The 14,929-nt window shown below is 50.5% G+C and overlaps 1 protein-coding gene across 6 annotated transcripts in view; it reads left to right on the top strand.

The window, feature by feature from the left end:
• The window catches only part of SMARCAL1 (SWI/SNF related, matrix associated, actin dependent regulator of chromatin, subfamily a like 1), a 61,625-nt gene that overhangs the window by 12,114 nt on the left and 34,582 nt on the right, over positions 1-14,929 (top strand). For all 6 annotated transcript variants that reach the window (XM_066345651.1, XM_066345649.1, XM_066345652.1 and 3 more), the window contains 4 exons: positions 671-857; positions 4,277-4,427; positions 5,997-6,155; positions 9,808-9,873. In XM_066345651.1, the coding sequence (XP_066201748.1) occupies positions 671-857; positions 4,277-4,427; positions 5,997-6,155; positions 9,808-9,873 (563 nt within the window). The remainder of the gene's footprint in view (positions 1-670; positions 858-4,276; positions 4,428-5,996; positions 6,156-9,807; positions 9,874-14,929) is intronic.

Genomic DNA, 14,929 nt, shown 5'->3' on the forward strand with positions numbered 1-14,929 from the left:
ACATTGAAACCAAAACAAAACTTAAAGAGAATGGAAACAGGATGCGATTTTTTTCATCCTAAGTCATGCTTTTTCTGGGCCGATTTCATTTTATTTTAAGAATATGAGTTCTTATTTTTTTGAATGGGAATACTAAGATAGTCTTTAAATTACTTTAGTTAAGAAAAGATCAGTTACAAAAATGCTTTATAGTTCTTTCCAATGTTTGTATAAGTATATGCCAGTGGTTTTCAACTCCTTTACACTTGAGGGCCAGTGAAAATAAGATTATTTCAGGGACCACTAAGGCAGAAATCACCTTGAGTATAAGTGAATTCAACTAAGATCATTGGGTCTATAATCTTCATATCTCATCAGGATGGTTAACTCTTTCACGGACCGGCACAAAATTTATGGGGGACCAGTCCACAGACGGTGGTTGCAAATCACTGCTATAGACAATCAGTTGTGCAGTGCCGGCTGCCCTCTTACTTCCAGAAATTAAGGACTAGAGAGGGGAAACTTGTTCTCTAGCATGCGTCTGTCAGCCCCGACTTTCTCTCCAGTTACTTTTTTGAGAAGATGGCGTGCAGCAGAGTGTCAGCATGGAACATTGTGTTTCAGAGCTCCTTCTCTTTCCCTGGATCTCTTGGACGTAACACGCCAATGCCTGTGCCTCTGGTCTTTCCAGTTGAAAGGGTGCGCTGCCTTCCGCAAGTTCAGCTGACTCCTCTGCCCAAGACCCTGACCCTGGCTTTCGCGTCTCAGCTGCAGAAGACGTCTCTTCGTCCCACGGCAGAGGTCCCCGAGGCAGATCTCTCTGGAGTGGACCCCAAGCTCGTGTCTAATCTGCTGCCCTTCCAGAGAGCTGGAGTCAAGTAGGTCCTTGATATTCCTCTGTGCGTGCGTGCGCTCTCTCTCTCTCTCTCTCTCTCTCCCCCCCCCTCCCTCTCTCACTCCCCCTCCTCATTCTGTCACTCAGCACCATTCATAGAGGGCTCAGATGCTCCTTTATGAAAGCTTATCTTTCACAGACGTCTAGAAGCATATAGACATTAAGCAGCCAGGTGTGCTGCTACCACAGCCTGATTATAATCATTGAATCCAGATTCCAGGAGTTATCAGGGCTCTGCATTGCAGCTGTGCAGAGACCCAACGCGAGCTAGTGCGTGTGACAGAGAACGCGGGGTCTTGAGAGCTCTCGTCAGGACTGTTCCTCTCTCAGCCTGCGCTCCTCTCAGTTTGCTTTATTCTCAGCTGGGTGCTCCTCAAGTGTGGGGCTGGGGCTGCCAGGGGCTCCTGGCTGGCATCCGTCAGCTCAGCAACCCAGTGGAAGTGCCTGGAAGCGCCTGTGTCCTGGGGCTCGGATGCTGAAATGCAAGGAAGCCGGTGCTGACAGGGAGCGTCAGTCACTGCGGCCAGGGAGCTGGGAGTCCCCGAGAGGCTGGAGAGAGACCCCCCCCCCCCCCGGCCCGGGAGGGCAGGACCCGCCCCACATGAATTACTTGGACTGAAGAGTAGGAGGTGATAGTTTTCCAGAGGAAAGTCCTGGGCACTTATTTTACAGAGAAAAAAGATAAGACCCTGACTTGTCCTTTTTCCCAGAGTTTCTTAGGAGAAGCAAACTGACTGGTTTGAACTTGCCTTGTGGGGGAAATGTGGAAGGTTGGGGGGGGTCTTAGCTAGGCCTGCCCGGGCAGTGTGGTTGGGGAGCCCCGTGCGAAGGAAGGGACTGGGTCGGCGCTGACTGGCAAGGGCAGGCAGCCCGCCCCATGCGGCTGCCCAGGTGTTGCGGCTGCCCAGATGTTCCGTGAAAGCTGGGCTGCTGTCTCAGACAGGGTTTTGCTGTGGTGTGGTTTCGGCACAGCCACACCTCACTGCATGCCCACCCCCTCGTCTTCCTGTCCTTCAGCTTCTGTCCCTCTGAGGTAGCACACTTTGCCATGTCAGTCCTTCATCTGTCGTGACGTCCTTTGGGCCTCGTTTTACCCCGGCTCAGGGTGGTTTTATCTTTTGTGCTTTTCTTCGTTAATGTTGCCCACTCTGCCTGCAGCATGAAGTTCATGGCTCCAGCCCAGGTCCTTGGGCCCCTGTGGTGCGTGGCGACTGCCTCACCCCTGGGGGGCGCTGTGTGCCAGGCTCCCACTGTGCGTCAGAGCGGAGCCAGCCGCAGCTCCCACCCTTTTCTCTAGGCTCTGAAAGTGCTCGTGGTACTCAGACGCTCTTCAGCACTTTCTTTTTTTAATATGAAACTCACTTAAACTCAGCTTTTAACTTTCATCCTCTGAAGAGGAGCGATTTGGTGTTGAGGGAAGAGGGCTATGAAGTTCATGTATTTTTGTTTTGTTTTTGTGTGTAAGAATTCTGTTGAAAACTCCCTTAAACTTATGGAGCAAGATCTCTTAGATACGTATCGGCTTTCTCTAATGACACAGTGGTCTCAAGAGATGAGGGAGTCGAGGCTCAGAAAGATAGCCACCTGCCTAAAGTCACTCAGCTCACATGGGGAGGCGTAGGTCCCCGGTTCCGATGAGGAGTGCAGCGTTCTTTCTATTGTGCCAGACAGCCCCATCGAGGACGGTCAGCGTGTGACTGTTCCTCTGCTCACCCAGCATTTCTTTGCTTGGTTCACAGTTTTGGCCACTTCGACTCCTTAGCTGGGCTACCCCAAGGCAGGGAGAAAGGAAAGACTGTGAGATTCAGGGTCCACTCTGCTTGGAGAATGACCAGGTGGACAAAACCTGGGGACATTGTATGTGTTGCGCTGAGGAGGGTTTGCTGAGCTGGCGGTCCCTGTCTGCCCTGGCCACCAGTTCTGTAAATCAGAAAGTGAAGTAAAAAATAAACCTTTTCACGCTTGCCCTCCCTCTGTCTGTGTTGTGGGTTGATCCCAGAAGCGGTCCAGGTGATTTAACCGACGTAGATGTGCCAGGAGGAGGTGGGGCCCGTGCAGAGAGGGGACGTGGCACCTCCCCGGGCTCCCTGCCTCTCCACTGGAGGAATGTGGTGGCCACAGCCTGGGGGTGCCCAAAGGGGTCCCCCCTCACCCGGTGGGCTGTTGTGTCTGCTGGAGGACAAGGAAGGGCCCTGTCGTGATGCCGTGGTCTCCATGCGCTGCTGAGCCCAGGGGTGCGGGCCTCCTGCCTCCCACAGACCTGCTGCTCCCTCTTCCGCCCTCGTCAGACACTGGTTTTGAAGGGTACAGATACTGTTTCCAGGCAATTCAGAAAGGCCACCTGAAGCCTAGAATTCTTGTGGGCCATACCAGTTGCTAATTAGAAGAGGTTACATTCTGTCTTTAGGGGTGTGAAAGACCGAAAAAAGAGCTAGTCGTTGGGCTTATTATCAGATTTCTGAGCAAATGATTAGTCTTTCAGGAATCAGATGAATGAAGACCGGTGTCAGAGCAGGAGAGCAGACATCTGGGCCAGGGTCCTTTCAGCTCCTCGCTGAGTCATCGGTGACTCGAGCTAGTCATTCAGACTGTTTGTGTCTTCATTATTTTTCTCTTTTTTGTTGAATAATAGCTACTAGGGGACATTCCCCTGGCCGTTATGATGTTATCAAGCACTGTTTTAAGTGCTTTACTTGTTAACTTTATTAATCCTTGAAACAGTCTCTGGGGTAGGTCCTGTTATGCCCATACTTGGCTGAGGCACAAGGAGGTTAGATAACTGGCACTGAGTAGTAGAATGGAGGCTCCACCCCAGGCCGGTGCGGCTCCAAAGAACTGGACTACACCCTTATTTACCAAGTATTAGCAGAGTTGTTGCTCTGGGGGTTGGGGGCCCTGGAGGCTGCTGGTCCCTGAGCACCTCCCTGGCTGGCCCCAGCGCTCTGCAGCTGTTCTGTCTCAGCTGGCTCCTTCCCTTTGTTCTTACACACACAATGTCTCTCTGGTCTTCCTCCCTAAGTCCCTAACTTCTCTCCTCCCTCCCAGGCAGGTCTGTCTCGTGAGCCGGTGGCCCTCCCTGCCCCGCCCTTCGTTAGAGACTGTCCCTGTTCCTTCACAGCCTGCCAGGTCACCCGTGCACTGGGCTGAGGCTGAGGCGCTGTGATTGCTGACTTCCTCCCCGCTCCTGTGACCTGCTTATCTTACAGAACTTCTCCCTTCCTTTTGACCACCATTTCACATTTTCTCGATTTTGACTGTTTTCTAGATTATTATTATTCTGTCCCCTGACTGGCTCCCGCTTTGGGGAGCAGGTCTCCTCTCCTGGGCAGGGCCCGTGCGGGCTGGCGGGTAAGCCCATGCCCCTGGGAAATGTGTCTTGTCGCTGTCCTTGTCCGCTTTCAGTTTCGCCATCGCAAAGGGAGGCCGCCTGCTCCTTGCCGATGACATGGGCCTGGGGAAGACGCTCCAGGCCATCTGCGTGGCGGCCTTCTACCGGAAGGAGTGGCCGCTGCTGGTGGTGGTGCCGTCGTCTGTGCGTTTCACCTGGGAGCAGGTCAGTTCTCTTGGGCTGCGATTTGAACAAAGCAGGTCTTGCTCAGGGTTAGAGGAACCAAATCACAGCTTGGGGCTGGGGCCTGAGACCTCCTACGATCCCCGTCAGCAGAAGAGGAATGGAGGTGAGACGGCCTGAGCCTGGGTGGGCGGGTCTCCAGGTGGAACCCACTGTGCCCGCAGGGAGGGAGGCCCGGGCGTCCCCGAGCCCCGAGGCCTCGTGCTGTCAGCAGACACTGCCTGAGGACCTCCCGCACCGTTAGTGGCTGTTAGTAGCACCTTTCATCTCACACACTTAGTTTTCACAGTGTTTTACATACTGGTTCCCATAATCCCACTGTCGCCATCTGCGGCAGACAGAATAGATGTTAACCCGTTTACTCCGAGGGAAGGTGAGCTCCCCTCCCCCTGCTGTGGAACAGGCCGGTCTCGAGGCCGCATCGCCTGGCCGCCTGGCTCGGGGCCGCATCGCCTGACCGCCTGGCTCGGGGCGTTGCCCTCGTGGAAGGCGGTGCGGGCAGGTGTTCACTGTCTACCAGTACCTTTACGGCTGACGAGTCTGACGTGAAGTCGGCTTTATTACCAGCCAGCCTGGAGCTCTGTCTCCCCTAAACCCAGGGATCAGATGGTTCTGTGAAGTGGATAAAACCAGGTCGGGAAACTTGATGAAGAAGGAAGCCTGCTTCATCGTCTGTAGCCTGTCTTAGTGTTGTGCTCCAGTGGCGGCCATCAGCTCCGCCACCACGGCTGCTCCCTGAGCCCCAAGCAGCTCGTGGGGAAGAGCAGCTCTGCCTGCAGCCGCCCCGCCTGGCCGGGCGGGCCCTTCCAACTGGAGAGAAGACAACTTGAGCGTTGTGCATTGAAACAGCACTGCTTTCTTCTCCTGTCCTTGTGACCACAGTCCTGCCAGAACCTCTAGAAACTAATAACTCAACACATGTTTGTGTGCGTGTGTGTTTGATTCCCACAGAACCTTCAGAAATTCTAGGAGAGGGTCAGTGGGTCCAAGGGGACTGGAGAAAGAGCTGGCATTGCCAGTATCAGAGTAGTGCCAGCCCAGGCCCACCGGGAGAGCACCAGGCGCTGACATGGAGGCCCCTGGTGGCCTTCTGTGACCCTAGGCACTGGCTGTCCTGGAGGGAGCAGATGATCTATAGAAAACATCTGCATTAGCACCTTCAGCGTACCAAGCCCTGCTAAAAATTTCTGTGTAAAAGCCCTCTCAGAAGAGGTGCATTCTTTCTCTGCAGAAACTTGCCATCTCGTTAGAGGTCACAGAAGTGAGATCCACAGAGGAACTGCTAGGACTGCACTTGCTGGTGGAGGAAGTGTTCTGTTAGTGGAAGTGAGGGGAGAGGGTGGGCCAGGAGGAAGGTGGAGACGGCGCTGCTTGTGGGGACACGGTGATGGCGAATGTGGGAGGACGTGGAGGGACAGGCCGAGCTGATTTTTTAGGGAGCGCTGACATTGGCCCGCACTGAGAGCGCAGGCGACGGGCTGGCTGGGGTCACGGGTCGTAGCTGCCGGGTCAGGTCATCGTTTCGGGCTTGTTCTTTCCTCTCATCTCCAGGCCTTCCTTCGGTGGCTGCCGTCCCTGAACCCGGCGCACATCAGCGTTGTGGAGACCAGCAAGGACTGCCTGACTGCCGGCCTGGTCAACATTGTCAGTTTTGACCTTCTGAGCAAGTTGGAAAAACAGATAAAAACGCCTTTTAAAGTTGTGATCATTGTAAGTGGCTTGGCAAAGTCTTTAAGTATTTATCTCGGTGCACACTGTCTCCTCAGGAGTCCCCCAGACTCCGTGTCTGTGCTCACGATGCCCCCAGCGGTCTGTAGGACAGAAATCCCGGTCTGCATCGTGTGGTGACTGGGATCTCCTTCCCTCAATTAGCGGTTCTCGGCCCTGGCTACATATCGGAATATCCAGAGGAGCTTTTCATCTTTATATAACTTTAGAGAGAGGCAGGGAAAGAGAGACAGAGAGGAGAAACATCGAGCGTTCCGGTATGTGCCCTGACTCAGGATTGGACCGGCAGCCTCTGCACTTTGTGACGGTGCTCTAACCCAGTGGTAGTCAACCTGGTCCCTCCCGCCCACTAGTGGGCGTTCCAGCTTTCATGGTGGGCGGTAGCGGAGCAACCAAAGTATAAATAAAAAGATAGATTTAACTATAATAAGTTGTTTATAAAGATTTATTCTGCCAAACTTAGCAAAAATCCGACATAAACTACTTGGTAAGTAATTATTATTATATGCTTTAACTTGCTATAACTCTGCTTTATAAATTTTATAAGGTACAGTTACTTCCCTACTTTATAAATCACCATTACTGTGGAACCAGTGGGTGGCTAGAAAATTTTACTACTAACAGAGATACAAAAGTGGGCGGTAGGCAGAAAAAGGTTGACTACCCCTGCTCTAACCAACCAAGCTATCCGGCCAGGTCTCTGGGGGAACTTTTTGAAAAATGTGATTTACTCGGTCTGCGCTGGGGGTTGCTAGCCCGTCTCCCCGATGTGAGGTCGTGTGTGGAGGCCTGCATGTGGGCTCTGACCCCCAGGGCTCCCGGCACTGCAGCGTGTGCCTGTGCCTGGTGTCTTATCAGAACGGCTCAGACGTGCTGTTCCAACAGTTAGTGTTTTCTTCCGGCCAATGGAAGGACACTCCCTCCTGTCTCAGAAAAAGCCCTTTTTAATCTAATAATTTTTATAAAAGAGGGCTTTACTCAAGTCCTGCTCCCAGATGTGATGGCACATCGCTCAGTCTCTAGAGAGACTTGGTCCCAGCCACCTGTCGGTACCCACTGTGTGATGTGGCTCACAGGTAGGAATCAGGAAAGGCGTACCGTTTCTGCTGGGCCTGCCACATTCGTCCCCTTCTCACCCCAGTTCAGGGGCCACTAACAAGCATTTGGGGGCAAAGCCTGTGGTGCATGATATCCAAGGGAGGTTTACCCGCCTTTATCCTTGTGTCAAAGCAGTGAAACCCAGTGCTGCCAGATGGTCTGAAAGGTTCTTCTTTATTCAAATGTGTGAATGGTAAAAGCCAGTGGTGTTTTCCTTCTCTTAGAAATAGAATTCTCTTGCCCTGGCCGGATATCTCAGTTGGTTGGAACGTTGTTCTGAAGTGCAGAAGTTGCTGGTTCGATCCCTGGTCAGGGCATATATACAGATCTGTGTTCCTCTCTCTCTCTCTCTCTTCTTCTCTCACTAAGACCAATAAACAAATTAAAAATAAAATAAATATGATTCTCCAGTGACTGTGGCTTCTTGAACCTTGATGCCCAGAATTGAAGTACATATCTTATCCTGAAGGAGAGAGAGGAAAGACTTGTTCGGAGGCCGAGGGAGGCAGTGCCTCTGAGTGGCCCAGGTCAGCAAGGTGGCAGTACAGACTGGTGCCCTGGGTTTCCTGGCACGGGGCATGCGCTCATCCATGTGTTCATCTAGCTCAGAGCTGAGTACCAGCTCTGCGCCCCGCACAGCACTGTGCTCTAAGGGGGGACGGAGGAGTCGGCCGCCATCCTCCACGGAACCACAGTCCAGTAAGACGGACACACGCACAGATGAGGAGGACACTTTTCAGAGCTCTCCTAGGCTTGCGAACCCAGTGTTGTGGCAGCTCAGAGAAGGGGTCTGCTGTGAAGATTCGGATGTGAGACTCATACTCTGGTCAGAGCTTAAGCAAACTTAAAGGTTTCTGTTTTTTTTAAACTAAATCAGTAACGAATCTTTGGAGGAGTCCTTTCTGGTTTGGCACCAATTCAAGTGTGACTCTGAAAAAATGTTAGCTTGCATGTGAAATGGAAACCGTAAAGGAAGTACCCAGGACGAGGGTGGTGGTTCTGTAACGTGTAGAAGAACGCCGTCATTTCTCGATGTGTCCCTGTGTCAGGTACTTTATATATCATCGCAGATCTTCCGGTGGCCTCTAGGCAGATACCATCCCCATTCCACAGCTGAGGAAAATTGACAGTGAGAGCGTTATGTAATTTGCCTATGGGCACGAAGCTAGCAAAACGAGTCAGGGATGAGAGCTGGATTGCATCTGGCTTTAGAAGTCATGCATTTCTGTTCTTCCTCAACACTTAATCCACCATGTGATTTTTAGCAAAGCACTTACCACCATCACTGGTTTTTCTCCAGGTAATTAAGATCCCTGCCCTCTTCCCACTTCAGAGAAATGCAGGAAGGAATAAAGGGATGGTTCTGAGATGTCACACTTACTAGCAGTCCCTCTTTTGTATACGAAGGTACAGCCTATTTCTGGTGGTCACTTATAATAGTGATATGTTGTTACCCATTAGTTAAAAGGGTCCATTCCCTTTCATAGCCTCTGGACTTTGTGCTGTTTTCTCTATAAACCCCTTTTTCTTTGCTATCATGCGGGGTCATTATCAAAAAGGAGTACGAATGTTAGACTCCAGGTTTCTGGGAGCAGACAGTGACTTTTGAGGATTTGTCTCACATTCTCCTACATTATGCTTTTGAGGTACCTTTTTTTGGTTCATCTTAGCTGAAGTAGAACCAAGAGGGGGGAGCGGTGTCTATAGGTCATCGTTAGCAATAAAGCCAGGATCTTCCTGGTGTCCCTGTCCTCAGACAACTGCTTATTAAGTGGCAGAACTGTTCTAAGGGCGACAACTCACTACATTAGGTACTGGATTTTATACCTATTTTACAGATGGAGAAACTGACACTGTAGAGAGGTCACGTAGTTGCTCAGAGTCACATAAATGTGTACCAAAATAGATATTTCCCCCCAAAATACTAAAAATGTATTACTCATTGAGCATTAGAAAATAAGACATTTTCTATTATTTTTATGCACAGAATGCAGAGCTATAAATAACCAAATTCTGTGATCTGAGCTTGGCAGCCAGTTTCTTGAGGACAGAAATCCTGTCTTCTTCCCTTCTCCAAGTTCCCACAGTGCTTGTACTGGTCTGATCATTGTCAGTGTGGCGGACGTCCTTCCTGCACTGCGAGCCTGAGGTCGAGGGCAGGGCCCGGTGCAGGGCACACAGTGGGTCTTCGGCACACTCTGCGTGAGTGCCGGGCAGGTGGCAGGTGTTCTCCTAAAGCAGAGACCACGTTGCAGCAGTTTGTTCAGTGCAGCCGGCGAGGTGGGCGGGTCAGGCGGGGGAGTCGCTCACCCCACTCTACAGGGGAAGACTGTCCCCGAGAGAGGAAGCGACTTGCCCAGGACCAAGCGGAGACACAGCAGAGCCGGCTCCTTACCCAGGCCCACCGCTGTCTCTGAAGGAGAAAGTGCTGAGGGGGGATCCTCAACATGCCGCCCGCCAGGGTCGCGCTTACCGTGGGCTCTGTTTCCGTCTTCATGGCATGTGACTGTTCACCCGTGTGACTGTTTCTTTTCAGGATGAATCTCACTTCCTCAAAAACATTAAGACTGCCCGCTGTCGCGCAGCTATGCCCATCCTCAAGGTGAGTCCCGTGGAGGGGGGACCGGGAGCCGGGCCCGCTCGGCTGTGAGATCCCGCTGTAGCTGCTCCGGCTGGCGAGGGGTCCAGGGACTGTGGGCCACGGCTGTGACTTATGTCAACTTCGGGCATGTCTGCTCAGGAGTATGGTGCTTGGTTCCGTTTTCTTCCTCTTCTCCTGTGAAGGAACTTGTGGAGGCTGTCGGCTCTGCCTCTCAAGGCGAAGACCTGTTGACGGTCACAGGCCAGGTCAGGACCGCATGCAGATCCTCCGGGCCCCTCCTGGACAAGGCAGAGGGAGCGCGGCGCCCCCAGCAGCGCGCTCCGAATAGCTCAGCAGAAACGGCCTACCTCGCTGCGGGGCGCAGCTCTCGTGGTGCTTTGGAACGGAGGGATGAATTATACAGACTTAGAAGGAGGCCAGTGGGCATCGGCAAGAAGCCTGGCAAAGCTGAGACATGCCTTGTAAGCGGATGCCTCTGCTTGGGCCGCCCTACGCTGTTAACAGGAGGGTTAGCCGGCCGCATCCCTTTCTGGGTGGTCTGAACTTGCGCCTGCGCGCTGCGGCTGCTTGAGTCCCGGCTGCGGAGCAGTCGGGTGGGCGTCAGTGTAGCGTCAAATCTTTACGTGGACGTGGACGTACTCGGTTCTGACGGGCAGTGTAAGCGCCGTCTCTGCGCGCACTCCCGTGCCCATGTTTTGTGGAGGGAAGTCCCTCCCCCACACATTTCCTTCCGTTTGTAGTGAGCTTTTCCCTAATATTGGGGACAAAGAGAACAATTGGAGAAGCAGCTTCTTCTCTCATAACAAGGCAGAGATTTCAGACGTGAGGCAAGGGAAGTCTGGTTTGTGTAGACGGAGCAAACGAAAGTGCGTCTCTGCTCTGTTGCCGCAGCCATTGTGTTCCACTAACGTTTCAGAACTGCAGCATCTATTGCTTAAAAGAAACCTTAAGTTATACCTAAACTAGGGAAAACCAATATGGTAAGTGTTGGAGCTTATTAGCATTTGAAAATTGACTTAATTTCTTTGCCTCCTCACAAAACATACACAAGTGTCTACTCATTTCAGGTTTGGTTTTGTTCTGTGAATAACAAGTGTGATAATAACAAGTAATATGCTACACCTTCCAAAGCAAGAGTATGTCACATGCTCCAGACTTAAAAACAAAAGTCCTTTACTTAAAAACCTTGCTCCTCTGCTCACATCACCCATGAAGATGAGAGCCATTTACGGACATACTTAAATGAAATGTTTTTGCCAGATGCTGACCCTGTTTTTCAGGAGGTTTTAACATATTCCCTTTTGAAAAATGTTAATGGACCTTGGTACTGTGGTTTCAATATTACAGCCATAGCTGAAATTAAATCTGTACCACTGATTGTTTAGACAAAAGAAACTGCACAATAGGTAGATTGTATCATTAGAGGTGTAATAGAAAAGCTGCTAGCAACCACCTTGTTAACGCAGTCATCGCCTGGTCGGGCATGCACGACCACATACTGGGCTCGGAAATGTGCGCTGCAGAGCCCGACCTTTTAAAACAGAGTTTACATCTGTAATATCTTCGGTGTCTTTCAAAGTGACATATTTAAGACAAATCTTTTAACTATTAACTGGTATATAGTACTCTGCATTTGAGTAAAACTTAGATGAATTAAAATAGGAGCCATGAACACAGTCTGCTGTTCATGATGGTCTTAGAGCCACTCTCTTCCATAACATTGACTTCACGTGGTGCTGGACTGTTGTCAGGATTAAGTGGATTTCTGGCCCTGGCCAGTTGGTTCAGTGGTGGAGGATTGGCCTGGCATATGGAAGTCCCAGGTTCAACCACTGGTCAGGGCACACAGGAAAAGTGACCATCTGCTTCTCCACCCCTCCCCCTTCTCTCTCTCTCTCCCTACTCCTCCTGCAGCCATGGCTTGAATGGTCAAGCAAAGGTTGGCCCTGGACACTGAGGATGGCTCCATGGCCTCGCCTCAGGTGCTAAAGTAGCTTGTTTGCTGAGCAATGCAGCAATGGCCCTAGATGGACAGAGCATCGCCTGGTAGAGGGCTTGCCAGATGGATCCTGGTCAGGGCCCCTGTGGGAGTCTGTCTCTCTGCCTCCCTGCCTCATTCAATAATAAAAAAAGGATTGAGTGGAGGTGGGGCTGCAGCATTTTGTTATTCTTTTAACCAAACCTTTCATCTCTCTGGTGGATTTTCATCAGATTGGACTTTCTCAGCCTCAGCACTCTCACTTTGGGGGCTGGATAGTTCTGTGTTGTACAGGGCTGTCCTGTGCGTTGTAGGATGTTTAGCAGCCTCCCTGCCCTCTGCCACTAAGTGCCAGTTGTGTCCTCACAGTGTGACAACCAGAATTGTCTCCAGATTTTGCCAGACGTCTCCTGGGTGGCCAGTCACTTCTTCCCATCTCTGTTAGGAACCTCTGGTCTGGATACTCTAAGAACATGAATCAGAATATTTTTGGAATGAGAAGAGAGTTGGGAAAAGCAAAGTATGTCTTTGGAAAGCCATAAAGAGAGGGGCAAAGGGACTCAGTTGTACGGTGAATGATAGTAACTTTGGGGATTATCACTTTGTAATGTGTACCGATGTCAACATAAAGTTGTACACCTAAAACTAATTTTAAAAAAGGAAAAAGCTATATGAGGACCCAGTATAATAATACCACTTGATTGTTACTCTAACTCATGTATCTCTTAGAACTATCTTCTGGTCATATATTTTGAGATTTTTAATATTTCAAGACTTTTCAAATGTATGTGAGAGGTAGTCAGTTTATATCATACAGTCTGTGAGGTAGCGGGCCAGAGCATGTCCAGAAAATGTGGTCTCATAAATGACAGCCATGTGCAGAGGACATTTTGCTTAGATTGTAATTGGTGTCATAGATTGTAACTGATGTCCTTGTCCCTGAGGGAAGTGTGACAACTCTTTTACTCCATAGGACTATTTCCTAGACTACTATGCAAAAGTTCTGTTCTTATATATAATATATAAATGTGGTAGGCGGCCCTGGCTGGTTAGCTTAGTTGGTTAGAGCAGTGGTCCCCAACCCCCTGGGCTGCGGACTGGTACCGGTCTGTGGGCCATTTGGTACCGGTCCGCAGAGAAAGAATAAATAACTTACATTATTTCCGTTTTTTATTTATATTTAAGTCTGAATGATGTTTTATTTTAAAAAATGACCAGATTCCCTCTGTTACATCTGTCTAAGACTCACTCTTGACGCTTGTCTTGGTCACGTGATACATTTATCCATCCCACCCTAAAGGCCGGTCCATGAAAATATTTTCTGACATTAAACTGGTCCGTGGCCCAAAAAGGGTTGGGGACCACTGGGTTAGAGCATTGTCCCAATATGCCAAGGTTGTGGGTTCGATCCCAGTTAGGGCACATACAAGAACCAACCAATGAATGCATGAATAAATGGAACAACAAATCAATGTTTCTCTCTCTCTCTCTCCCCCTTCCTGTCTCTCTCAAAATCAATAAATAATAGTTAAAAAAATAAATGTGGTGAGCAAGACAGAAAGCTATAAAGAATGTGGTTTTTTGTTTGTTTGTTTTTTGTATTTTTCTGAAGTTGGAAACGGGGAGGCAGTCTGACAAACTCCTGCATGCGCCCGACTGGGATCCACCAGCATGCCCACCAGGGGGCGATGCTCTGCCCATCTAGGGCATTGCTCTGTTGCAACCAGAGGCATTCTAGTGCCTGAGGCAGAGGCCACAAAGCCATCCTCAGCGCCCGGGCCAACTTTGCTCCAATGGAGCCTTGGCTGTGGGAGGGAAAGAGAGAGAGAGGAAGAAGAGGGGGAGGGGTGGAGAAGCAGATGGGCGCTTCTCCTGTGTGCCCTGGCCGGGAATCGAACACAGGACTCCTGCACGCCAGGTCGACGCTCTACCACTGAGCCATCTGGCCAGGGCTATAAAGAATGTTTTTATAATCATCTTTAATCCCTCCAACAGTGAAAAACACTATTAACAGTTTGGTTATTTTTCTAATATGTCAGTGATGTTCCAAAAATATTGTGATTCATTTCCTTAGAGTATCTAGATCATCATTTTTATTGGCTCTGGAGCATTCTGTTACATGGACACATTTTATAATTTAATCCTTAGTGTTGGATACTGTTTTGCTATATATGATGAACATCACCTGTATGTTTGTAGCTTCCTTACTTTGTCCTTTTAAGACAAATGCCTCTGCTCAGAATTGCTGAGTCATAGTCTTACCTTAGGCACAGCCTCCGAAGTCCAGTCCGGTCAGGCATAGCCGTCTCCGCTCCCACTAGCCCAAATCCCAGGGTCTCTGTCCACTGACTCCAGCCCTGAAGGGTAGCAGAATCTTCTCTTTTGAGCAGAGAGGGTTTGTTTGGGGTTTCTTTAGCTGTGTTTTATTTACAGTGCTTTCTATTGTTACAACAGTGTTATAACATAATAGTGCTTGATTATTTCTTTTTTTTTTCTTTTCTTTTTTTTTTTTTTTTTTTGCATTTTTCCGAAGCTGGAAATGGGGAGGCAGTCAGACAGACTCCCACATGTGCCCGACTGGAATCCACCCAGCATGCCCACCAGGGGGCGATGCTCTGCCCCTCTGGGGCGTCGCTCTGTTGTGTCCAGAGCCATTCTAGCGCCTGAGGCAGAGGCCACAGAGCCATCCTCAGCGCCCGGGCCATCTTTGCTCCAATGGAGCCTTGGCTGCAGGAGGGGAAGAGAGAGACAGAGAGGAAGGAGAGGGGGAAGGGTGGAGAAGCAGATGGGCGCTTCTCCTGTGTGCCCTGGCCAGGAATTGAACCCGGGGCTCCCGCACGCCAGGCCGACGCTCTACCACTGAGCCAACCGGCCAGGGTCGATTATTTCTTTTTTTTTTTTTTTTTTTTTTTTTTTTTCATTTTTCTGAAGCTGGAAACAGGGAGAGACAGTCAGACAGACTCCCGCATGCGCCCGACCGGGATCCACCCGGCACGCCCACCATGGGGCGGCGCTCTGCCCACCAGGGGGCGATGCTCTGCCCATCCTGGGCGTCGCCATATTGCGACCAGAGCCACT

Source organism: Saccopteryx leptura, chromosome 7 (genome assembly GCF_036850995.1).
Source record: "Saccopteryx leptura isolate mSacLep1 chromosome 7, mSacLep1_pri_phased_curated, whole genome shotgun sequence".
NCBI classification, from domain to species: Eukaryota; Metazoa; Chordata; class Mammalia; order Chiroptera; family Emballonuridae; genus Saccopteryx; species Saccopteryx leptura.